We start from the raw sequence: 24,599 nt of genomic DNA, 5'->3' as shown, positions 1-24,599 counted from the left end.
TGTTCTCCTGAGCAGATATTTTAGAACTATAAATCTCTTCCTCTTCTCTTAACAAACTTTTAGAAGTTTTTGCTTCTTGAACAGTGAACACAAATCACAGAGCTGAGCTGAACCATTACAGCACCGAATCAGAGGATGGAAAAGTTTCGCCCAGTGCTGGATTTCATTGTCAATCACCAGAAGGTCTTGGGCTATGGTGTGGTGTCTCTGCTGACTGCAGGCAGTGAGCGTATCTTTTCTGTGGTGGTGTTCAAATGCCCATGCAACTCCTGGAATACACTTTATGGTGGTATGTTTCTGCTGATGCCAGCCCTTATTCTGTTTCTGCTGGGCATGCTCCTGAGTGTACGTTCTTGGAAGGTGCTCACTGGATGTTGCTCCAAAGGCAGACCATGTCGATGTCCTCATGGGAATCGCCTCCAGCGCTACTTACAAGTGATGGGATTTACAATACTCAGTGCTGCTGTGGCTCCTCTCACGTGGATTTCTGTGGCCTTACTGGGAGGAAGTTTCTATGAATGTACTGCTACTGGGAGCCCCATCCTACAGAAATACCTGTGCGAAGACAAAGGGGAAGAATGCATCAAAATTCTGCTTAAAGTGCCTTGTCTCAGCCCTGTCTCTCCTTCTACCGAACTGGAGATACTCGCAACCCTTCGAGCACAATCACAGGTTAGTACAGTGGCGGCAAACCTATGGCACGGGTGCCAGAGGTGGTACTCGGAGCCCTCTCTGTGGGTACACGCAGCGTTGCCCTAGACTTGCCTCCCCCCGCAACCCCTCCTCTCCAGCAGCCCCTCTGAAGGAGAGTCACCCCTGAGCATGGCCCACATGGAGTAGCGCAGCCAAGGACATGGCAGCCAGGCAGCGTAGACAAGACTCTGCCCTCACACCCCATCATGCACAGTTAATGCTGCAGAGTGCGGGCAGAGGGCATGACCGCCATAGCACTGCTGGGCTGCCTGGGTGATCTGCGGTGGGTCCTGGAGGTGGTGAGTGGCCCTGTGGGCAGGCAGCGGGGGATGGGAGCGGGGCAGGGGGTGGAGCAGGGGCAGGGCCAGTTTTTGGGCACTCGGTTTCTAAAAGGTTCGCCATCACTGGGTTAGTATATGGCTTTTTCCAAGGTATCTAACAGTCAGGTTCCCCAACTTAGAATCCTCCAGAGGTGCTAACTGGACTATTGAAATAGCATGAGGAACCTTTTTACCTTCTCTCCATTCTTAAAGACTTTCATAGATTTGCCTCCGTGGCAGCCTGTTTCATGGGTTTTAGGTGCCAGGTTAGGAGATTTTTTATTTGTTTCGGTTCAAATGTCCATTTTGATGATATTGTCCACTTAGTCAACATAGTTAATAGTAAACTAGAGATAACATGCCCTTACCGATTGCTTCCAGCTTGGGAAACTGTTGTGTAAGGAAATAAGAAAAATTGGATCTTTTCTTGCCTGCAGACAAATTGATTGCAATTAGGAGGGAAATTCCTCCTTAGCATCAGGGGGAATTTCCTCCCATTGTGAATCACAGGAATTTTCTAGCATGCAACTATGCAGCCATCTGGATTTGAAAAGGTGATTTGGAATTCATCCAGGCACATATGTACCCCCTGTCCTTATATCAAACATCTACTTTCTTGGGGTCTTCTGGTTGCTACAGATGGTGGCTGTGTAAGCTTTGGAAATAATGCAGATGCCAATAGCTGTTCTTGAGAATTCTCTATTTCATTCTGAAATCACTTTTCCCACTTCAAATCCAGATCACCTTATACAACCTTAACAATAAGAGATAAAAAGATTTATTACATTTCCATACCTGCTCAGATCCCTTAATTATCCACCTTGTCCCTCCAGTTGTATTGAGAAATCCCATCTTTACATCTCTACTTTAAGAACCTACTAGAATTTTGCTGTAGCTATCATATCTAGGCAGTGGTGGGATTCAGCCAGTTCGCACCACTTTGGCAGAACTGGTAGCTAATTTTTTGTTGCCCAGGCCCAGAAGGGACTTCCAGAAGGGGCATCCACGCAGAGAACCGGTTGTTCACATATTTGAATCCCACCACTGTATCTAGGGTTCAAAAAATCTAGATCAGTGTTTCCCAAACTTGACAATTTTAAGGCATGTGGACTTCAACTCCCAGAATTCCACAGCCAGCGTTGCTGGCTGTGGAATTCTGGGAGTTGAAGTCCTCATGCCTTAAAATTGTCAAGTTTGGGAAACACTGATCTAGAGAAACAAGTGTTGATGTGTTGCTTCAGCCACTCCTGCATCGCACAGGAAGAGATAAATATCAGGAGGTGAGCAACAATTAAAAAGAAAGGCTTTAATCTTTTCCCCTACATGCGAAAGCTCTGAATTCTAGATTGTAAATATCCATGCAGATCAGTTACAATATACCCTCCGAATGAGAGATAGCATTTAATGCCTTGATGCAAGCATGATTATCATTTTTATGCTTCTTCCAAAGGTGTTTGGATGGATTTTGATTGCTGGTGTCTTCACCGTGGCCCTTCTTGCTACCTGCATTGCTCGCTGCCGCTCTCCAGTCAGCTTTCTTCAACTTGCCTTCTGGAAAGTCTACCTGCAAAAGGAGCAACAACTTTTTGACACCATGGCCAAAGAACATGCCTCGAAGCTAGCAGAGAGGAATCTTAAAAGCTTCTTTGATTCTACTGAGTTGGAACCACTTCAAACCCCAAGTGCCAAAGCCTGGGATAACATTTCCTCCTTGTTTGCCTTCAATCCTAAAGACTGTTACTACAGTATGATCCATAAATATGTCAGTCAGAAATCTCAAAGTGGTAGCATTAAGTCTGCAACAGGAGACATATACCCCAGTTGTTTACAGTTTGTAGATGGTGCAAATGTTGAAGCCCAAATATTGTAACAATTGTAATCTGAGAGAATGTGTCAGACAAGAGCCTCCCTAGCCTTATAAAGGTGGAAGGGGAAAACCTATTTGCCTGCTAGAGTTTAATATTGTAACCTTCTAATAAAAGTAGTACCAGCTTTTAATACAAATAGTATTAGCTTTCAAAACTTTGGTTTCCCAGTCTGGTCTGTTCTGAAGGGCTGACAAATATCAAGGCTTGTTAATAGTTACATTGTGCATTATTTCATTACTTTATTGCATGATTCTTATTGTCAGGTTTTCATTTAATAAGAAGCAAAACATTTGCTCTGCCATGAGTTTTGTCCCATGTCTTTTCTTCTCCAAATATATTTTTTATTAAGAATTTTAATTACAATAGTAAAAAATGAATACAAACTAAACTTAGAGATAGATGGTAAGAATGGTAAGAAAGAAGAAAAAAGTGCAGGAAAAGAGAAAAAGAAAGGAAAAAGAAATATATAATATTGAAAAAGAAAAGAAATATATGAAGAAGTGATTTTTAGGCTTCATTGCAAGTGTAAACAAATTTAGTAAATCTTCACTCTCCATAAGGCTGATATCTCTTCATTCCATATCCCATTCCTTATTTATAAGCAAATCTATAAATCATTAACTTACAACCCTGGTGTCACCAAAAAAACTATAAAGGACTGCCAGAACATGAGGGGGGAGGGGAGAGAAAAAGAAAGAGAGAGAGACAGAGACCTATTTTAACTTTGATCAAATAAAACAACTTTATATTCCTTCCTTTTACTTCTAACAGTAAAATTAAAAAAAAAATTCTTAATCTTTAATACAATCAAATACTGTTGTAGGATTTGATTTCTGTTCAATTCTTCTATACCCCATGGCATAAGAGTTCTTCAAGTCTCTTCAAGGCCAAGAGGGAAGGAAATTCTGGAGTGCATCAGGCAGGGATCGAGGTTGTCTTCAAAGCAAAGTTAGACCTGAGCCCTTGCCATGTTTCGGGTTTTCCAAAATCTTGCTGGTCAGGCAGAATAGGAAAAAATTGAGCTGGCATCTTAATGTGGATGTGTTGAAAATACTAGGAGTTAAGTATCTAATAAAGAAAGTAACTTTTACTTATTTTTTAATTGAATGATGTGCATAATTGTGGTTTATAGGTAATATTTTTCCCAAATTTTTATGTATATTCAGTAGGATTCTCAACATGAAATATATTACATCAAGCCAGTTAAAAGAGCAGTGTGGCAAATGAATTAAGGATTGTAATTAATACTTCTTAACAAGTAAGGCCTTTAAAATTGCTATGTAACTTATCAGTAATATTTGAATAATACCAGTAAAAGTAGGGGATAGTTAAATACAGTGGGGGGAAAGTCTCTTTACTTTTACTTTATTTTTACTTTCACATACTTTCATCATCACGCTCAAGAGAATATTAAATGAATTCTCTTAATGTGTTAATTCTCTAAGTAAAGCAAGCAGGATTGTCTCACCTTTTCTTATTAAAACAGGCCATCTAGCTCAAAGGGAATTCTTTATTTCAAATATTTTTTTTTCCTAGGAGACTTCCACTCCCAAACCATTGCATTTCTCAAGGATGTCTATTTATTAAATTTATTTAATAAATATTTAATATTCATTAAAGTAATATTTATAGCAGATTCCTAAATTTGTGGAAATGAAATAAGGAAAAAGGTGAATCCAATTTGAAGTTCTGGGTTCAGGGCACCATAAAGCTTGAGAACTTCCCCGTCTTATTAGTGTTACTGCAATTTGTTTTATTTTTTAATCTTGGTTAAAATATGGTAGCTTTTTGAAGACTTGTTCAGATGTCCTGGTTATTAATGACATTGATTTTTATAATTTCAAAAGATTAACGTCATGAATGATTGTTACAGCTGGTTGTAACTTGATTTAGCTAACATTATGGGAATTTGATGCTAATGTATATTTCCTAATTTCCCAAGTCTATAATAAAAGACCCTCAGCTAGGCTTTCAGAATCAAAACAAATACAAACACAGTTTTAGGAAAGGTCTGAATACTAACCTATAAGCTAGCATTTCTCAGTTTCAGCAACTTGAATACTTGTGGACTTCCACCCCCAGAATTCCCCAAGCCAGCTGCTGGCTAGGGATGTCTGGGAGTTGAAGTCCACAAATATTAAAGTTGCTGAGATTGAGAACTATTGCTATAAGCCACTCTGTTAAGTCAAATTAACTTAAAAAGAGAAGAGCTGCTTGACACACAGCAGGACTATTTCTTAAAAAAAATTCTATGACAGATATAATACTGTTTTTTTGACAGGATATCCTTTTCAAATTGTTCAGGGGAAAACAAGGTGTGTCTCAGAAAGCACCACTTTGAGTCTTACAAATCAGTGAATGTTATCATATTGATAGAAGAAATTCTTTGCTTCAGACAAAAGCCTAGCTGGGACTTCAGAAAATCAGGCTCCCATTTTATTCTTCCCCCATTCCTTGTTATAGGGCAGGGGTCTTCAAACTTGGCCCTTTTAAACTCCTGGCATGCCTGGCTGAGGAATTCTGGGAGTTGAAGTTTACAAGTCATAAAAGGGCCAAGTTTGAAGACCCTTGTTATAGGGGTATAGGTTAATTGAAAGGTTATTCTGCCTGCTTTTTACTATAATAGAATCAAAATAACCCAAATCATCAAGTGAAGGGATAATTTTGATAGTTGCATTTTGTAAATCTCCTTATACTACTGCTTTTGAAATAAGGCAACAAGGAGAGTACTAGCCTAACTAAAATAGCCTCTCAGCCCCCCCTTTCTTTTCCCCCTTTCCCCTTTTCCAGTCTAAAATCCATTTTTTCCTCAAATTCTGCACTGGTTATCAATTTGTGCATATTTCAGTTATCAGTTTTTTTCTTAATAAACTTTTGGTTCGAGAGGCATTTTGGTATGACAATTTGGACACTTAAATATACCTTTCAATAAACTATGCATTTAGAACTCAGAAGATAAATATTAACGTGTATAAGAAGCTGCAAATTGGAGTGGTTTGCACTAAAATGCAGATTAAATGCCTTTTACCCCAACTCCAGTTTTATCTGAAGAATATCCCAAGAATATAGAAATCATAGATGCAAGAACTGAATTTTTCTTAAGCATATTTTAGGATTCAAGCTAAAAGTGATAACTAGAAAAAAGGTCCACTCTTCTTGGATTCATAGGAGGTGGACCAGTAACAGAACTTCTCAGGAATAGTCCCCATTTTGTGCAATATTTTACCCCTGGAAATATGTGTAGATCCAACTATATTCTAGCAATTCTTTTGTCCTTAATGCTATTTGAGTGACTGTAATCACTTGAGTATCATAATTATGTTAATCGTTTTATTTATTTTATTGTTCTTTTACATTTGTAAACTGCTCAGAGTCCATTTGGATTAAAAGGGGTTTATATTTTTTGTTAAATAAATGGATAAAGAGGGCAACTATATACTTCCGTCCTTCCATATATTACAAATCAGGATTCTTGGAAAGTGAAATTTCCCATGTTTTTTTTTTTTGTATAATACCCCAGGAATTAGTTTTCAAAAACCTAGAATTTTTGCTCAGGAAGTCTTTGGGAGGATTATTTCTCAGAAGCATGTTTAGCATGTTTCTGCTAAAGTTTCATAATAAAAGCTAAAGTCATTTCTTAGCTAAGTCTTGATCCTCCTTTTGCTCATTGAATGTTATGTCAGAAGACATTAGCAAACCTCTATCTTAAATGAAGGCAATTATTTAACAATACTTTAGCTTTGACAGAATAACAATCTCCAAACAGAAAAATATATTTTACATTCTCATATAATTTCTTAAGTTCATGCACAATTTGGTTTAGATAATGTATTTACATATCTCATTTACCCTTTCCATTTCTTTAAAATTATACACATCTTAAAATCCAAAGCATAAAATAAAATGTAAAAATCGGCAAGTCCTTTTATGAAGAGAGATAGTCCAAGCAGAAGCCAGTTCCCTCAGAAGCCTGACCAAAGATGTGGGCACCATTTTGATGGTAACCCAAGAAATGCAAGCATCAAATTGAGGATGCAGTCTTTGGATGGTGTCAGGGAAGCAGTCAGGGGTCCTAGGAAGGGAAAGTATTAGGGGGCCTGTTAAGTATTTATTACATTTTGCTTCTAAAGCATCTTGAACTTTTTTTAGGGCTGCATTATCTTCTTTACACTGCCTACCTTATGACATTAATTTGGGGAAAGTATGATTGCAGGGAGCTCTAACGGACATGGAAAAGTTTGATGGTTGTATTTAGCCCTGTTTACTACATTTCATGGACTTCCCTTGTCTGGCCTGAGAAAGTTCCCTCAGGCAATTCCTCAGGAGAATTATCACTCCTAAGAAAACCTTGTTCCTCACAGCCTTGCACTGAAATTTACCTCACTGAAATAGACGTAGCACAGCTCCAATATGAAACAACATGCAAGGATATTTTTCAGGGAGCAGAGATTCTACAAATATTCACCATCCAATTCCTGGTAATAAATACATTTTGGAGTACTGCACATTCCCTTGGGGGGGGGGGGATTGTATGCTAATTTCTTGTTCCTCCAATAAGCTTCTGGGCATGCATGGCCTGGATTAGAAATATTGTTTGTTTTTAGTCATGTTCTGGGTGGATGCTTCTTCCTGAATTGGAAGGTTCCTCTTTGTAGGCAGCTGCAAAGACTTGGCTGACCCTAAGTACATAACTACTTCAGATAACAGTATCATTTATTTCTCTTGTATTTCTTGATTTCAGCCTTCTTCAAGAATGTGATTCGGATTTCTGTCACATCGTCTCCTTTCAGAGTGTCTTGAAGAAAAATCACTTCAGCTGCTAGGTGTATCTGAAAATAAAAAGTTAATAGATGTAACAGGAACTTAGATTTAGAATGGTAGGAAATCCATACAATAATGGGGTATTTTATTTATTTGTTAAATATATATTCTGAGATTCCACCAAATAAGGTTTAGAAAAATAATAAGGCTTTTACCTGGTGCTGAAAACATGGATGCAGGCCAAAATGTGATATATGTATACTGCTAAATACCCATATAATATTGTGCTTATTGCTTTTACCTTCACCTTCCCATTTTTTAGGGCACCATTTCTATATCACCTATATGAGATCCAGTTGCAAATCTAAGTGCTTTTAAGTATACAGGTCAATGATACCATGAGAGTCATTCATTCATCATATTTATATAGCCACACAACTCACAATTAAGTGACTATAGTGGCTGGGGCTTGTTTGTTTTGTGCCTTTAGGTCCCTGCAGTTTTCTTGGCAAGATTTCAGAAGAAGTTTGTTACTGCCTTCTTTCTAGGACCGAAAGGGTAACTGGATGCATCCAGCTGAGACTAAAACTTAAGGTCTCCCTGTTCTAACCCCTAACACCAAACTGACTCTCAAAAGATAAAACACCAGACACAAATCCCCCACACAGAAAACATTTGTGCAGAAGGTCTTTGAAAAGCACCATATAAGCCTAGAAAGACAATCAACCTTATCTAGTCTGTTTCCTCAATGTCAAATTTACAAAAGGCTAATAGCATCGGTAGGAAAATTTGATTGGATTTGCACATGACACTAAGCTTTTAATGTATTTTATTTGTTTTGAGTTTAACATTTTCAGTGAACCCTGACAGTTTTGGTTTATCTAATAAATCATGGGTAACAACTCATGGCTAGAGGCATTTATGTACCATAGTGGTTAAGGCATAAGGTTAGAAGCTGGAAGACTCTGAACCTTAGAAACAAAGTCAGCTGAGTGACTTTGGGACCCTCACTCTCAGCTCTAGGAAGAAAGCAATCACAACCACTTCTGAAGATCTTGCCAAGAAAATTGTAAGGACTAATCCAGGCAGTCACCAGGAATCAACACTGACTTGAAGGCACACACAAACACACAAAATTGTGTGTGTTATCTGGCTAGGTTTGTACTATATCTGGCTAGGGTTATCTGGCTAGGTTTGTACTATATATTAAACAATAAGCCATGGTTACAAACCATAATAGATGAATTTACAGTATACAATAGGATGATCCAAAATTATGGGTCAGGCTGATCACTTACCCCCCAGGGGAAATGGGGGAGAAGCTGACAACAAAGGCCTTGCAAATGTCACAATGCACATTCCATCTTTTATATAGCTGTTTACAATGCAAGTACCAAATGCTGGAAGTTGTCTCATGATGTCAGGCATGTATATTGTCACTAGGGCAGCATCATGGTTAGGAACAAACAAGTAGGAGTCTGTTCTGTGAATGGGGGGGGGGCAGCATAGAAAGAGCCAGTATTCATTTTCTCACCATTTCCAGAGCCCCTCTGATGGTCCCAGACAGCAGGCTGCAGTAACAAAGAGATGATCGACTTGCCGGTAGCTCCTCCACAAAGTCCACTAAAGGATTCTTGGCCAGAATGAGAGAAAACTCATTTCCCATTGCATTGTTGCAAGTTACAGTAGGGGTGACACCCAGATACATCTTAAAAGCAACCTGACAATGGAATGGAAAATATGCCAAGTCATCATTGGGTGAAACCATAAATTATCTTAGATAGTTTTGGGACATTTGTTCTATTTGTTATAGGTATGAACCATGATTTTCAATCAATCAGAACAGAGCAGGAAAGGAACTTGGAGATCTTCTAGGCCAGCTGCCCCCAATCTTTTGGGCACCAGGGAGTGGTTCCATGAAGAAAGTTTTTTCCACGGACCAGAGGGGGCATGGTTTTGCATGCTGCCTGCATCCTGCAGATGGGGCTATGCTTGTTTGTGCAGCCCGGTTGCTGACATGCTATGGACCGGTGCTGGTCCAGGGACCGGGGGTTGGGGACCCCTGTTCTAGGCCAACCCCCTGCTCAAGCAGGAGATCCTATACCATTTCAGACAAGTGACTGATACTCAGACAATCTCTTCTTTAAAACCTCTGGTGATGAAGCACCTACCGCTTCTGATGGCAAGCTGTTCCATTGGTTAATTGTTTTCAGTGTTAGGATGTTTCTCCTTAATTTCAGGTTGCTTCTCTCCTTATTAGTTTCCATCTATTGTTTCTTGTCCTGCCCTCTGGTGCTTTGAAAAATAAGTGCACCCTCTCCTCTTTGTGGCAGCCTCTCAAATACTGGGATTGGGGATTTTCATTAAGAGAACAACTGAATGCCAAGAGGGTTAATGTTTACAGCCTCCTCAGCATGACGTTGACAACACTTATTTCTTTATTTGCAATAATTTTAGGGAGAGGGGATGGGGAGTGATAATTCACACTGAGGCCAGTGGGGGCTCTTCTCCTCTGAAGCTCACTCTAGAGCAGCATGTGTATGTGATCATCAGGATTTCAGCTGAAAAGAAACTAATTCACAATCTGAATGAAAACAACTCCCCTGGTTACTGCATTAAAAAGAAAAAGAAAAAAGAAATCCAGGCACATTTATTGTCTATGTCTGTTTAGAGTCATGCCTCTTTCTGGAGTTCTGCACAAAATAGAAAAATATGTTTTGTTTTAGTTCTCAAACCCCAACATCCCATCTGGAGTGTTCTGTGGAAACATTTTGAGTTTGTTGCACTTTGACAAGGCAAAATATAAACCAGTTTAAGCATTCCATATTCCAGTGAAGCAAATACTGGAACACTTCAAATGTCTGAATCAAAAGAAACAATGGGAATAGAGAAAAAGATTTTTACTCCTTTCTTTTCACCACAACATCACAAGAACAGAGAGGGTAGCAGTTCATGCTGAGTGCTACTATTGAACCAGTTTGCAGAAAAATTGGCAGGAAGAAAAGGGGGGGGGGAATGATGGCTCTTATCATAGAGGCATTGGTTTGTGATCCTTCTTATCCTGCTTCTTTGGCTTCAGAGAATTCTTCTTTTAACCTGGGCTCTGCCAATTGTAAAATTGTTAGGAGATACTAGTAGGTTGGCTGTCTTTAAAAAAAAAAAAAAAACTCATAGAGACCTTAAATTTTATTAGATGGTCTCACAGTATCAATTTCTAAAACAATTATCTTTCTTAGGACAGGAGAAGATTGTCTAAGAAAATAAATTCTTGTCAGTCCATTAGCGCAGTGTTTCCCAAACTTGACAATTTTAAGGCATGTGGACTTCAACTCCCAGAATTCCACAGCCAGCAATGCTGGCTGTGGAATTCTGGGAGTTGAAGTCCACATGCCTTAAAATTGTCAAGTTTGGGAAACACTGCATTAGCGCAAGGGGAGTTTCTTTCAAATTAGATTCTATATCTAACCTTTGGTCGGTACTGAAGGACGAATTTCTAACAATTCTTGTGTTCTTTAGTGTAGTGTTATCTACACCACCTTTCCCCCCCACAAAAGATTCAAGGACATTAATCTCCACTTATCCGAATATAGGTAGTCCTCGACTTACAACCGTTCCTTTAGTGACCATTCAAAGTTACAATGGCACTGAAAAAAGTGACTGATGACCATCCTTCACATTTGGGGTGGTTGCAGCATCCCCATGATCATGTGATTTACATTCGGGTGCTTGACAACTGGTTCATACTTATGACGGTTGCAGTGTCCCAGAGTCATGTGATCCCCTTTTGCAATCTTTTGCCCCATTAACAAGCAAAGTCAATGGGGAATCTAGATTCACTTAACAACCGTGTTACTAACTCAACAACTTCAGTGACTCTCTTAACAAATGTGGCAGAAAAAGTTGTAAAATGGGGCAAAACTCAATGAACAGATTTCTCACTTAGCAACATAAATTTTAGGTTCAGCTATGGTCGTAAATTGAGGACTACCTGTATTCAATTTGAGGTCAACTTCTGCTGTTAGCATATTGGGGATTGTTGAACTTCTCTTCTACACCGGAAATCTCTGCTGAACCTTTGGTTAAAGAGGGAGTGAATTTTATAATATTGGATATATGCCGAAGTTGTCTCTACGATGGTTAGATCAGTTCTTAGTTCCTTAACATCATCTAGACCAGTGTTTCTCAACCTTGACCATTTTAAGGCATGTGGATTTCAACTCCCAGAATTCCACAGCCACCATTGCTGATCTAGACCTCAGTCAGGAAATTTATGTTCAACACCTAAAAAGCCAGTTGTTGAGAGGCATCACTTTAATTAAGTCCTTGATTGTGTCTGGACTTGAGTTACAAATCCTTTCCAGTTATGTTAATGCATTCATTCAGTATTCCTGCTACCTCCTTAATTGAAATCACAGTATGGTATACATAGCTGCACTTGTGTAATAATCTATTTCCTTTTAAGGTCTGAGAAGTGACTTATCTTCTTTATTAATGTTACTTTCCCATGAGTCCCACAGTCCCACAGAAGGTAGTGGAGCTGACTGTTGTTATTCGTCAGCTCTGTGACATGGCTTAGTTATCTTCACATATAGGTTTGTGTGGTTTGGACTTCGATGGAATATAATTAAACCATCCTGGATCAATAAACACGGCCACAGATTTCTAAACACAGCAACACAGTATTTGCAGACTAGCTAGATCAGGTTCATTCTGTACAGTGTCGGAGGATTTAGTTGACGTTTAAAACGCAGTAGGATCCTATCCTGTTAAAAGGCACCAGAAAACCATTCTACTGATTTGAAGTCATGGGAGGTGGTATTAGACAATCTAAAACAATTTTCAGGGAATGAATTATGCATGAGCTTCTTGGGTTGATAGACTTTATGTCTGTGTTGTTGAATAATTTCTAGATTTGGAGTGAGGCTTTTATACTCTTTGAAGACTTCTTGCTGTCTGCCAAGTTTCTTCAAAATATATAGGCTCCTCTAGAAATAGAAAACATAGTATGTTGTTTTCATTAATGCCTCAGTGATGGCCACTTTGATGTTCTATCCCAGAAGACAAACTACTTGCTGCTTCTTCATCTTCTCTTTTGTTTTATTGGAATTGGAATGTAGTGGCTTCTTCTGGTATACCATTTTGACCACTGTCAAGTTTTCAACATCCACTGAACTCAAATCAGCACAACAAGGAAAATTACAATGGTTAAACTCCAGCATGACTTGGACCATAAGCAAAACCCCAAATAAATCAAAATAAACAACTAAGCTTTGTTTAATGCTGGAAAGAACAGAGCTTAGAAGAATCATAACAAAGATATTTTCTCATCATTAGAATTTCTTCCCATGCTCAACAAAATCTTTTCTTAAAAGGTCTGTGCTAAAAACACAATGAATTAAAACAATACATTTGCAGCAAAATATATCATTTACTGCATCAACAAGTGTATATACAGAATGCAGACACACCTAAGTTAAGAAAGCCAATTAGAATGTGGTCATTTGCATCAAGGTGTCCACAAAAACAAAACAAAACAAAAAAAACCATAAGAGAATACAGACTCCAAAATATCCAGTGTACAACAAAAACCAAGATATCAACATAGAAAACGTTGAGGAAAGCTTAGTTATGTTTATGTACTCTGTGTATGTTGCTCATACATACCAACAAAGCTCAACAGGCTACTCAGACTAATCAGGAATCAAAAAAAGGCAAGTCTTTCTATGTCAATGCATGTACTTTTTTGACCCCTTCTCATGAAAAGTGCTGTATACGATTGTATATTTTGCTTTTATATTCCATCTATGATTCTTTTGAAGACCGCACAGGCTTAAACTCACTCACACAACATTCACTTTGCCCAAAGTAATCTCTACCGAAAAAACAACATAGAAGTAACTTTTGTAAAGGAATGATTTGCCGAAATAAATAAAATAAAGAAATGGCATAGTGAGTGGAGGATTGGTCAGATACCTCCCATTACAGGTAGTCCTTGATTTACGACCACAATTGAGCCCAAAATTTATGTTGTAAGTGAAACATTTGTTAAATGAGTTTTGCCCCATTTTATGACCTTTCTTGCTACAGTTGTTAAGTGAATCACTGTAGTTGCTAAATTAGTAACATGGTTGTTAAGTGAATCTGGCTTCCCCATTGACTTTGCATGTCAGAAGGCTGCAAAAGCTGATCACATGACCCCCAGGAGACACTGCAGCCATCATAAATATGAACCACTTTGCAAAGCATCTGAATTTTGACCATGTGACCATGGGACACTGCAATGGTTGTTAAGTGTGTGTTATGCCCCCATTGAAGCCTGAATCTGCAGAGGAAGATGAGCCGGAACTGGAGCCAACAGAGATTGAGGTAGAGGAGTCACTGGCTTCAGAGGAATATGGGGAGGAGCAGGCCGAGGCAGGTCTTTCAGGATTAGGACGGCTTGAAGGCAGGGAGGAACAGGGGCAGGATGAACGTGAGAGACAGAGCTCAGGAGATGAGCAGGCATGTCAAACTCGCGTCATGTCAATGACGTCGCACAATCTATTTTGACTTTTCCTCCATTGCTGGCAATAGGGTGGGCACAGTTTCAGCGTGATGCATCCGGCCCATGGGCCGGCAGTTTGATATGCCTGTCCTAGAGCATGGAGAGTGGAGAGAAGGAGGAAACAATGCAGGCAGGCCCCACTACTTGAGAGAAGAGCGCCCCGCCCCTCTCCACAAGGCACACCTGGGGACTGAGACTTATGGAGATGCTGTGGGGAGGAGCATTTGTCAGGAACAAATGCTGAATTATTGGAGGTTTGTGTTCCGTTGTCAACATTGGAAACAACTCTCTGATCTCCTGTTCTGTGTTGAGATTTGTACTTGTAAGCCCTGAAATTCTGACTATTGGACTGGCTGACAAACTTGATTTGGTGCTCCAAACCTCAGATTGAATTTTGGCTTTTCTTTTGAAACTATTCAGGCAAGCTTGTATTTCCACAGACTCCTTAGATTTTGATGTATGTTCCTGAAGGCAAGTGGTGCAATCACAAGGCTAAGATAGCCCTTCCCAATTAAATCTCTTTCAGATGCCCTGGATTATAATTTCCAAATTTCCCACCAACAGTTCTATTAGCTGGGAATCACACAAATTGGAGTCTAACACATGTAAGAAAGGGAACATAAGAGAGATCCCTGGAGCTGAGAAAAAAAATAGGGATATCTAAAAATATCACTAATGATGAAGAGATGGATATTATAATGTCAATCTTATTTGGGAAAAGGGTGGATAGCCCTTTGGTCTTCTATTCCGGAAAAAGAGGTGCAAACAGCTTTCAGAAACCCTTAATTAATTCATTCACTAATAAATGAGTACTAAAGTTTGGGTTTATTCAGTTTCCCTGATTCTCTATAGTAACCCTTCACAATAAACCTAACCTTGTGAAACTTTCTTCCTGGATTATAGTCTGCTGTTAGGGTCCAGACTGAAAATAAAATGATAAGAGTGGACTCAGCCTTGCAAAATGAAGGCAAATCATCTTTGCATACCTGGGCAATTATGTCTGTAGTTTCAGAATAACTGCGGCACTTTTTCACAGCAGAGCGAGCCAAGAAATCTTCAACCAATCTGATGCCGATGTTATATCCCCTGACAGAGCAGAAAAGAGAGAGAAAAAAGGTGAAGAGGTGTCAGGTGGACTTCCTGACAGTTGATATGAATATAAATTGGCACATGGCACACATTGTTCCAAGCATAAAGGCAGGATAAAGCTCATAGATAAGATGCCGTGTAGAGATAAGATGCCATGGCAAATTTTTTACTAGTGGATTTTGTTAACAGAGCATATTGAAACATTGTCTTTTTTATTGTTGTTGTTCTTCCTGTTAACTATTTTGTCCTTAATATAGTATATAGATGATAGGTCAATAATTTGCAAATAGATTTACTAGTTTAAACATTTGGGAGGATGTTTCACAAGGGATGGGGACCAATATTGTAGTAATGTATTAATCAGTATTCAGTTAGGGGGATAACATGGGTGTATGTGTTCAATTTTCTTTCCTTTTAATGCACTTTATTAATGCCTTGTTTTATGGGGTTTTTTTTGTCTGTTTCTGGATTTTTTGTATTTTAAAGTTCTTTTGAATAAAATAAAAAAATAGTAGAAAAAAACAGGATAAAATTCATAATGTAAATAAAATAATGGTTGCAATATTCTGGAGAAGAGGTCTGTTGTCTAAGCAATGAAAGAGTATGACTCCAATTTGAAGAAAACAATATTTTCTGGAAGTTGAGGCATTTACTGTTCTTTAAATGGAAGAAGAAAGATAAAAAAAAAATTAATTTTCTTTACTCTACCCACGACAACCATGGCTAAAAGTACTGGAAGAAACATCAGGTAAAGGAATTCAGCCAAAGCGGCTTCATTATTTCCTTTCCTTTCCTTTCCTTTCCTTTCCTTTCCTTTCTTTTCTTTTCTTTTTGCAAAACAAGTCCCTTTCTATAACTTTCCCCCACAACATCATGGAGGCAGAGAAAAAACATTAGCATATTAAATGTTTACTTTTTGGCATGAAGTGCAGAGAAATTTTCATTCGTCAGGACCTTCACTAGTTCAGGGGGCACAGCCTGAAGATTTTTGCACACTTCTATTGGCCAGCTGAAAGCAGCACTGATTTGGCTTTTACTGATTACTGATCTTCACAGCATTGCAATCTCAGTAACCATAGAGAAGATTGGATGGGCCGCTTCAAAACAGGTTGGAGAGTAGAAACAGAATCCCACAACTGTTTCCCAAGCTGATATCTACATCCACATAAACAGACTGGAGAACAGAGAAAAAATAACTAGTTGATTTTTCTCAAATTTATAAGTCAATGTCATGCTGCTTCTTGCCACCTTATACTTACATGCTATCCAAATATTTGTTCACATCTTCATCCTTTTCATAATCCTTACACAGCTGGGCTACCAAAGCACCATAGGTGAGCACAAAAAGCTCTCTACTCTGTCAATCACAGGAAATACCAAATGAGAATTGAAGAAAAACATACAATCTTCTACTCCAAGAGCTCTAGGCTATATAAGTATCTTTGAAAAAACAGAGAACCCAGACAGAAGGTAGGTTCGCATATAATACAGATCCAAAAAGTGCTTTTGCTTTGTGAAATTGAATGACCCCCATGATTGTGGCTTGTTAGTCAGAGTTTATTATTATTCAGTCTGAATGTGACTCCAGCCACAGGGACCTGCTTTAGTGCAATATGTTAATCCAGGCAGTGTCCATTGCCCAACTGCACTTGTGCTGGAAAAAATAATACAACCATATCTGCCAGTATGAATTCCCCAAATATCCCAAAAAATAGGATAGACGCATTAGTCAGTCTGCATACCATGTGATGAGCTGACGCAGAGGATGAAATGGTGGGCAAATGCCAGTCCTATAACATAAAAAGAAGTAAAAGAAGAGGGAGCACAAAATATATTGATTTTTTTAAAAAAAAATTCTTTTACTTTTTAAAAAGCAATTTATGAATTGAAAAAGCAACTCACTAATCAAAAGAAAAAAAATAGCAATAAACCACTTAGTGAGAAATAATACCAATAAGAAGCAAAGAGAATTTAGCTCTTAACTGGAGTTAGGAACTAGGTTTGCACCAGAATCAATCATATTAAGTTAAGGCACCAGGCCCGAAACCAGGTGACAGTGAGTTCTAGTCCCGCCTTAGGCTTGAAAGCTGGCCTGGTAACTAGGGCCAGTCACTCTCTGTCAGTCCAGCTCATCTCACAGGCTTGTTGTTACGAAGAAAATAGGAGAATGGAGTGTTAGCTATATCAATCGCTTTGAGTTATTTATTAAAATAATAAAGGTCGGATGTGTAAATTAAAACCTAAAATATTTCTGTACACAATATTGTTACTACTCAGATGCATATTTTCTTTTGGGCAATATAATATATAAGGAGTGCTGTGTTTCTCAATCTCAGCAACTTTAAGATGGATGGATTTTAAGACGAAGAATTCCACTGAGACTGAGAAATAGTGCTATGGTATGAGTTTGCATGGGGGATATTTGCTTCTATTTGAGAGAAAAAAATGACCCAAAATTTTAAAATACTGCTGCTCCTGGTGCTGTCACCTCGTGGCCTAGAAGAAACAAATATGAAGACTTGTCCAGAATATCAGGACCTGAAATTATTTGAGAGGTCAAATGACAGCATCTTCAATAAAATTTCTGCTTAGACAAATATAAATGCAGAACATGTGAAATGTTTTTTGGGGGGGTTGCCTCACTGAAAATTGCCTCAGCTGAAAACCAGCTCCTCCCAAAACATCTTATCATCTTAAAGACAATTCAGTATCAAACTAATTAAAAAAACTAGCAAAGTTTAAACATAGAAACAGGTACTAGTCAGAAAAGTCAAAACAAAATGTAAACTAATAACATATTTTTCGTTCCCTGATTCTACTTGCCCTGGGCATGGCTGAGAGATTAAATCTTACTGTTTGCATAGTTAAATATATTTTAATGAAATCACATAATTTGCCATTCATTCAACAAAATATATTGTACTTCACATCCTTGCATAACCAAAAGGGAAATTTCCTGGGGATTCTTGGAAAAAGGAAGGAAGGAAGGAAGGAAGGAAGGAAGGAAGGAAGGGCTGATATAGGAAGAGAAAGAAAGAAATTATTTCAGGCATCTATTGTCTCAGACTTTTCTAAAAGAGTAGCATTCTAGTCATGAATGCCAGTTATTGTTATTATTATTTAGCATATGATGAGAACATGACGGAAGAGAAGTAAACAAATGCACACAGCCCACATAATTTTATACAAAACTTCTACAGGGTATGGCAGTGGCCTCATAATTGATGAATACCAGTGGTTTTGTAGGTCTTCTATAGATTCAATTTTGTGGAAAATCATCCTAGCCATAACCACAAGCACTGGAACTGGAAGTATGGTCAAAAAGAGTTCTTTTTTTCCTATTCACCCCATTTAAAATGTAAACAGTGAAGACTTCGCTAATATACTGAATTCACAAAATGCATTCAGTAGGAATAGTGAAGAATACCACCTTAAAATAACAAGCATACTAAAGTTTGGTATACAAGCAAGTCTTACGATTTTGGCGTTCTCTGGTCTTCTATTTGCTGGATGTGCCATTCTTCTTGGACAGTAGGAAGATACATTCAGTACTGTATTATATTCCTTTTGACTTAGATAGCATTTTTCTCTGCTGCTTTGGTTGCTTGCTACTCCATTTCTTCCTCAACCCTGGTCCTATTGCCCTTGCTACACTCTGGTTGTAGTGAACTCTGATGCTATGGATCCTGCTTTTTCTGATGCTCCTCCTCTTCTCGGTAAGCCTGAAGTCTTCCAACAGAAATGTGTTTGGCAAGAAATCCAGCTTACTTCAGTAAACAATCTGACTCAGATCGTTAACTGATCCATTAAACAAAACAGCCTGCAAATTATATGTAAAATAGCTATCTCTCTGCTTGAAGCTTGCCACTGAGGGGGATACTTTCAGAGAGGCTTTTAACAAGGCTCTGCCTTGTTCGTAACATTTTATGGCAGGAGCAAAGGACAACATTATCTATTCTCCATCTTTCCTCTCCATTTTCCTAGGTGCTTTTAGGGCAAGCTTTTATGGCACATTTGCCCTAATTTAGTACACAATGAGGATGTTAGATGAAAGCACCTTCCATTTGTAAAACCTTGCTTCTTATTGCATCACTTTTTCCATAATCTTTCTTTCCAAAGACTACGTGTCCATCAGAGACAAAAAGGCTCAGTAGAGCTTTAGACCACAAAAGCAAACGCTCGTCCCTTTCTATTTCCACTAGACAATTCATGACCCCTGGGTTACTTCAGAGATATTTCCTTACCAGATTCCTCAATGCCTTTGACAATGGCAGAGCTTTTAACACACTTGAAAAGTTCTTAAAAATGCAGGGAGATATTCAGAGATATATGCGCCTTGAAAGTAGCCCATGTTGAATTGTATAGCACAGGGCTTTTCAACCAGTGGTATGGGTACCATCTGTGGTACATTGGCACCTGACAGGTGGTACACGACCATCCTAAAAAAGTGGTAGTGGGGAATGGGAATGAGCTGAACCGGTGGCAGCACCACACAAGGCTGAGCGAGAGATGGCTGGATCTGCAGGGCTCAGCGGAAGCGCCAGGATCAGTGCCGCTTTCCAGCTGATCGGCGCTTCTTCGGGACTGTCAGGTCTCAGTGGAAGTGCCAGGATCAGTGCCAGGCTCCAGCTGGAGCTCGGCACTGATCTTGGTGCTTCTGCTGAGCCCAGAAGAAGCGCCGATCAGCTGGAATGTTGCAGCATCTCCAGAGTCTTGTGATTTACATTCAGATGCTTGGCAACTGATTCATATTTATGACGGTCACAGTGTCCCAGGGTCATGTGAAGTGACCAAAACCTGCTGCAACCACCCAGCAGACGGGTGTAACTCAACCCTGAGCTAGAGACACTCTTGTCTAATAACAATAATGTAAAAGTGGGGCAAAGAATCAAAGTAGGGCCCCAAAGCTACCATATTGCTTGTTCTTGTTCATTGAACTAGGCTGGGCATCAAAATGTATGGCAAACCAACTGGAGTTTCAGCAAAGGTCTACAAAATAAAGATAGTAGGCACAATTGCATAACTGAAGCCACACTGTGTCCTTGGAGAAGAATTTAGAGAGGGAGTAAAGCTTCATGAAGTTGTTGTCACCTATTTAGGTTTTATCTGGCAGATGCCCCTTTTTCTTTCTGATCAAGATCTCAGCAGAACAGGGAAAGGAGGTTCAACATTCCCTTCCTAGCCACAATCCTGCAAATAATTGCCCTGTTTTACCTAAGGCCAATGGCTACAAAGGCAGGATTTTTGTAAAGCTTTCATTAAAAACACCCTTTTATTCTAGGACTCCCTACCTCCATCCTTTAAAAAAATGATAGTTGTCCACTTTATAATGAATGTTTCATGAAGACATATCCAATTTTTACACAATGGACGTTTGCTGATTTTTAGAAGTATACTGAATCTGCTTTAAAAGGGATAGTACAATGTTAGAAAACAAATGGACCACATGGAGACTACCCTCCTATCAGCTGAATCATACCTTTTAATGTTATCCAATATTGCCATCTGGCTGCTTTGAAGTACCGCTGTGATTTATTCCTCTTCAATCTGAAAAAGATCTGAAAGACAGGGAATTGGATATATGTCACGTAGAGTTTAAAATGGATTGTGCCTGATTGTAGAATCTTCTGAATATTTTCATTACTGAGGGAATAAGGCAGTGTGCCTATGGGGAAAGTTAAATCTGTCATTTAAATCTCATTGATTTCAACAAAATTAAGACATGACTTAGTTCAGATCTAGTACATTATCTGCCACTAAGTAATATGCCATGATGTTCCCAAGTGCCTGCAGATTTTCTCAGATATTTTATCTTCCACCTAGCTGAAACACATTAGAGTTGGGAGGAGAGAATATATTGGTGATTAGAGGAAGATCTATATCATTACTATTTCTTGTTTAGTTTTATTGAGGTTATTATGTTCCTTGTATTGATTTTTTATTTGTATACCATCTCGATCTTCTGGAGTGATGCAGTTTATAAATCTTACCAATAAATAATGTGCATTAAATAGCTTTCCCTTCTTTTTGTTACAGCTAATTGTGACAATTTCAGTGAATAGTAGCTATAAGCCCAGATAGAATTAAAATGCTGAAATTCATGGATCACTGTATTTTTAGGCGAAATTGCAAATCAATGCTTCCATAAGCATAAACTAAAACTATTACTCTGGCTTTGGAGCTAGCCCAAATTGTGATCAGATGCATAAATCAGTTCTTCCAAGTGGAATCCTGTAAACATAACAGCATTACCTATGCATCACAGGAGAAATATCAGCAGATTCAGGGAAGTTTGCAAAAGTACAATTAATAGTATCAAAATGCTTAGAAACAAAATGCAAGAGAAAAAGACACAAAATAAGCCCAGATAGAATTAAAATGCTGAATTGCATGCAGTGTTGTAATTATTCTGGAAACTGTTGAACTAATTGTATAAGCTAATGTGCATCAGAAAGAAAGATACATTTTCTTAGTTCATTTTGATTGTATTTATTAAAATTGACCAGCGAATTCCTTGTGGCAATATAATAGGCAATTAACCTGCATTGTTTGTTAAAAAAACTAAGGTACACTTAAGTGAGATTCAGGCAATGTTATTTTACTTTAAAAAAAAAATTATTTAAAGACAGTAACATCATGCTTACCATTAAATCAAAAACAAAACAAAAAGTATTAAAATCTGATATAATAATAAACTCTAGAAACCCAACCATACATGAGGTGGAAATTATTATGAAGAAAAAAACAGCCCTAGAAAAATATTGCAAAAAGAAATTTTTTTCCACATTACTGTTGATGCTGAATGCTGATTGATTGAGCGAGAGAGGGAGGGAAGGAAAATCAATTGAAATGGAGATTATAATGAAGTTTTGTGAAAGAGGGCATGGTTGACTGACTTGGTTGAGTGAACAAAATCACATTGCAAGAGGGAAAATAATTTATAAACTCAGGAACACCACTTTCTGCCACTCTATTATCACGTCTTTGATCACACATTCATGCAGATACTTAATGTCTATGACTAGCACGTGTTCTTTATTTATTTACACTTAGAAGGCTGCCCAACTCGCAAATGACTTTGGGAACTCATAAGTTTAAAGCAAGGCAAATAATTACAAAAATATATATCCAAACATGTTCATTTCTTTCATGAACTGACTGATCATAGGACAGATTTCTTACAATCCGCTGCATGTCTATACAAAAATAAATTGAATGAGGTAAAATGTGTCTAGAATTACACATTTTTAACATTAATTACACAGAAGTAATTACACAATTACTTCTTTTTCACTCAAAACTATTCCTTCTATGATCTTTCTAGAATATTTTGCATAGATTTTACTGTCGCCTCTTTCCTCGCAGAATTGTATTTGATGATGGATTAAATCATAATTGTGAACTGTCAATGGGACTTATTAAGCCAAATATATACAATGAATGAATGAATGAATGAATGACTAAATGAATGAATGAATAAATAAATAAATAAATAGTCTACTGCAACATAGTGGCTGGGCTCTCATATTGTGCTGAGACATGATGTAGTTTGTTTTTGCATGTTTGTCTGGGGGCAGGGCTTAATACGATGTATAACTCCAGCCATTTTAGCTTAGTCCTATATATGCAAAGCAGGGTATAATTATTTGTTTGTACATTAAGTGTATGCTGGGGTTACATCTGCTTAACCAAGACAATATACACAATGCTACAGAGTTAAACATATTTCAAAAATGTAACAAGAGTTCAGCACTTGCCTTTCTAAGAGGTAGCTTAAGGTTTGTATCACAGCTGGCTCAGGAACTACACATAACTTGTCACTATTAGTTTTGTGGCATAGAGAGTTCTGGTCTTCTTTCTCTTTTTTTCCAGTTTGGGATAAGTTAAATTAGCATCCATTTCATCCCTTAAAACCTCCAACAAGTTTTGACCCCCTAGGATGACTGTCAAGAAGCAAGAAGTTTGCATTTCTGGGATATACTGTACCACGGAGATCCTTTTTTAGATACATAGTACTTTGAAAGACATCACTGCTCATCTACAGACATTGTACATTCATGCTTTCTAGCAAAGCTGGCCCAACAAAGACTTAGTATCTGTCAGAAGGAGAAAGCTCCAATTAGTAGTTGCTGAGCTGTAAATGCAGACTTGCAGAATTATAAATGCAGAATAGTGAAGTTCCCTGCAAAGTGAATGAATGGCCAGTCAGGAGCCTTTCCTGTAGTATTGTTTGTTTATTCGTGTCAGAAGCATCACAATTAAGGCATGTACACTGATCAGGACACAGGTATACATATGTGTTTTTATCTGCATGTCACCAGAATCGCAAAGGGCAGAAGGCACCGGATAGCCCCATGTGTTAAGGATGTCTCTGGATCTTGTTGTACCTGTGCACAGTCTGTTCAACAGTTTCCAGCTTTCTCCAGGCACAGGTACCAGCTCTTCCATTGGTTCCATCCAGAGTTGGTTCTTTGTTGCTTTCTACAGGTCCACTCTATTTTCAAATTCTTTGAAGTCTTCTGTCCACTTAAAGAAGCTTTTCCTGGATTTTAATCTCTGATCATCTGGTTATAGGCCAGAAAGTGGGGGTTGTCTAGATATAAATGATTTATATCATTTCTCTGTATGCTACCTATTTGGCTATTCAGAATTTATCCTCAAGCCAAAGAACCTGACAATTCAGGATGTTTTTTTTTTTCAAGAGGCAACCGGACTTGTGTTTTTCTTTGAAAATGTTTCGCTTCTCATCCAAGAAGCTTCTTCAGCTCTGACTGGATGGTGGGGAATGGAAGGAATTATATTCCTTGCAGACAATGGGTCATTTGAATTCTTTTAGACCAGGGGTCTTCAAACTTGTCCCTTTTATGACTTGTGGACTTCAACTCCCAGAATTCCTCAGCCAGACACACAAGTCATAAAAGGGACAAGTTTGAAGACCCCTGTTTTAGACAGACCCTGAGGCCACTTCTTAGAGATTTATCTGTGTTCTCAGGGTCACCTGAGTAAATGGATGTGGAACCTTCTTGGAACTTCTGAAAGGATTGGGTTGTAGACTGGAGATAGATGTCATATCCCTCCTCATCTGTTGAGAGAGGGCTGTTCAATTTTGATGTAGATGGTCTCTGAGACCTTTTTTAAACCAGCAGTCCTCTCTGTCCAAAATGTGGACTTTGCTGTCTTCAAAAGAATGGCCTTTGTTTTTTAAATGCAGATGGACTGCTGAATCTTGTCCTGATGGGTTTGTTCTCCTATGTTGTGCCATGCATTTATGAAGTGGTTGTTTTGTTTCCCCAATGTACAGACCTGCACACATCTCACTGCATT

General features: G+C 38.4%; 2 protein-coding genes across 5 annotated transcripts; one reads left to right on the top strand and one right to left on the bottom strand.

Annotated features, from left to right (window-relative positions):
* The first annotated feature begins 33 nt into the window (after positions 1–33).
* Positions 34–3,035, top strand: CALHM6 (calcium homeostasis modulator family member 6). The gene is made up of 2 exons (XM_039355538.1): positions 34–672; positions 2,464–3,035. The coding sequence occupies exons 1-2, from the start codon at positions 136–138 to the stop codon at positions 2,881–2,883; spliced, it is 957 nt and encodes a 318-aa protein (XP_039211472.1). The 5' UTR covers positions 34–135; the 3' UTR covers positions 2,884–3,035.
* A 149-nt stretch (positions 3,036–3,184) lies between these two features.
* TRAPPC3L (trafficking protein particle complex 3 like) lies at positions 3,185–20,835 on the bottom strand. 4 transcript variants are annotated; one of them, XM_039355542.1, is made up of 6 exons: positions 20,755–20,821; positions 17,018–17,065; positions 16,535–16,632; positions 15,173–15,272; positions 9,177–9,362; positions 3,185–7,710 (listed from the first exon to the last, which is right to left on the bottom strand). In XM_039355542.1, exons 2-6 carry the CDS (start codon positions 17,018–17,020, stop codon positions 7,591–7,593), a joined length of 507 nt encoding a protein of 168 aa, XP_039211476.1. In that variant the 5' UTR covers positions 17,021–17,065; positions 20,755–20,821; the 3' UTR covers positions 3,185–7,590. The 4 variants fall into 4 exon arrangements, with proteins under 4 accessions (XP_039211476.1, XP_039211473.1, XP_039211477.1 ...); XM_039355539.1 differs by lacking the exon at positions 20,755–20,821 and adding an exon at positions 18,753–19,715; XM_039355543.1 differs by lacking the exon at positions 17,018–17,065 and having other exon boundaries at positions 20,755–20,835.
* Between the last annotated feature and the right edge of the window lie 3,764 nt (positions 20,836–24,599).

The sequence above is a fragment of the Crotalus tigris genome, unplaced genomic scaffold (genome assembly GCF_016545835.1).
Source record: "Crotalus tigris isolate CLP2741 ecotype Arizona unplaced genomic scaffold, ASM1654583v1 scf7180000018691.1937549, whole genome shotgun sequence".
Taxonomy (NCBI): Eukaryota; Metazoa; Chordata; class Lepidosauria; order Squamata; family Viperidae; genus Crotalus; species Crotalus tigris.
The sequence above is the reverse complement of the archived record's forward strand: the minus strand, read 5'-3'. Positions and strand labels throughout refer to the sequence as shown.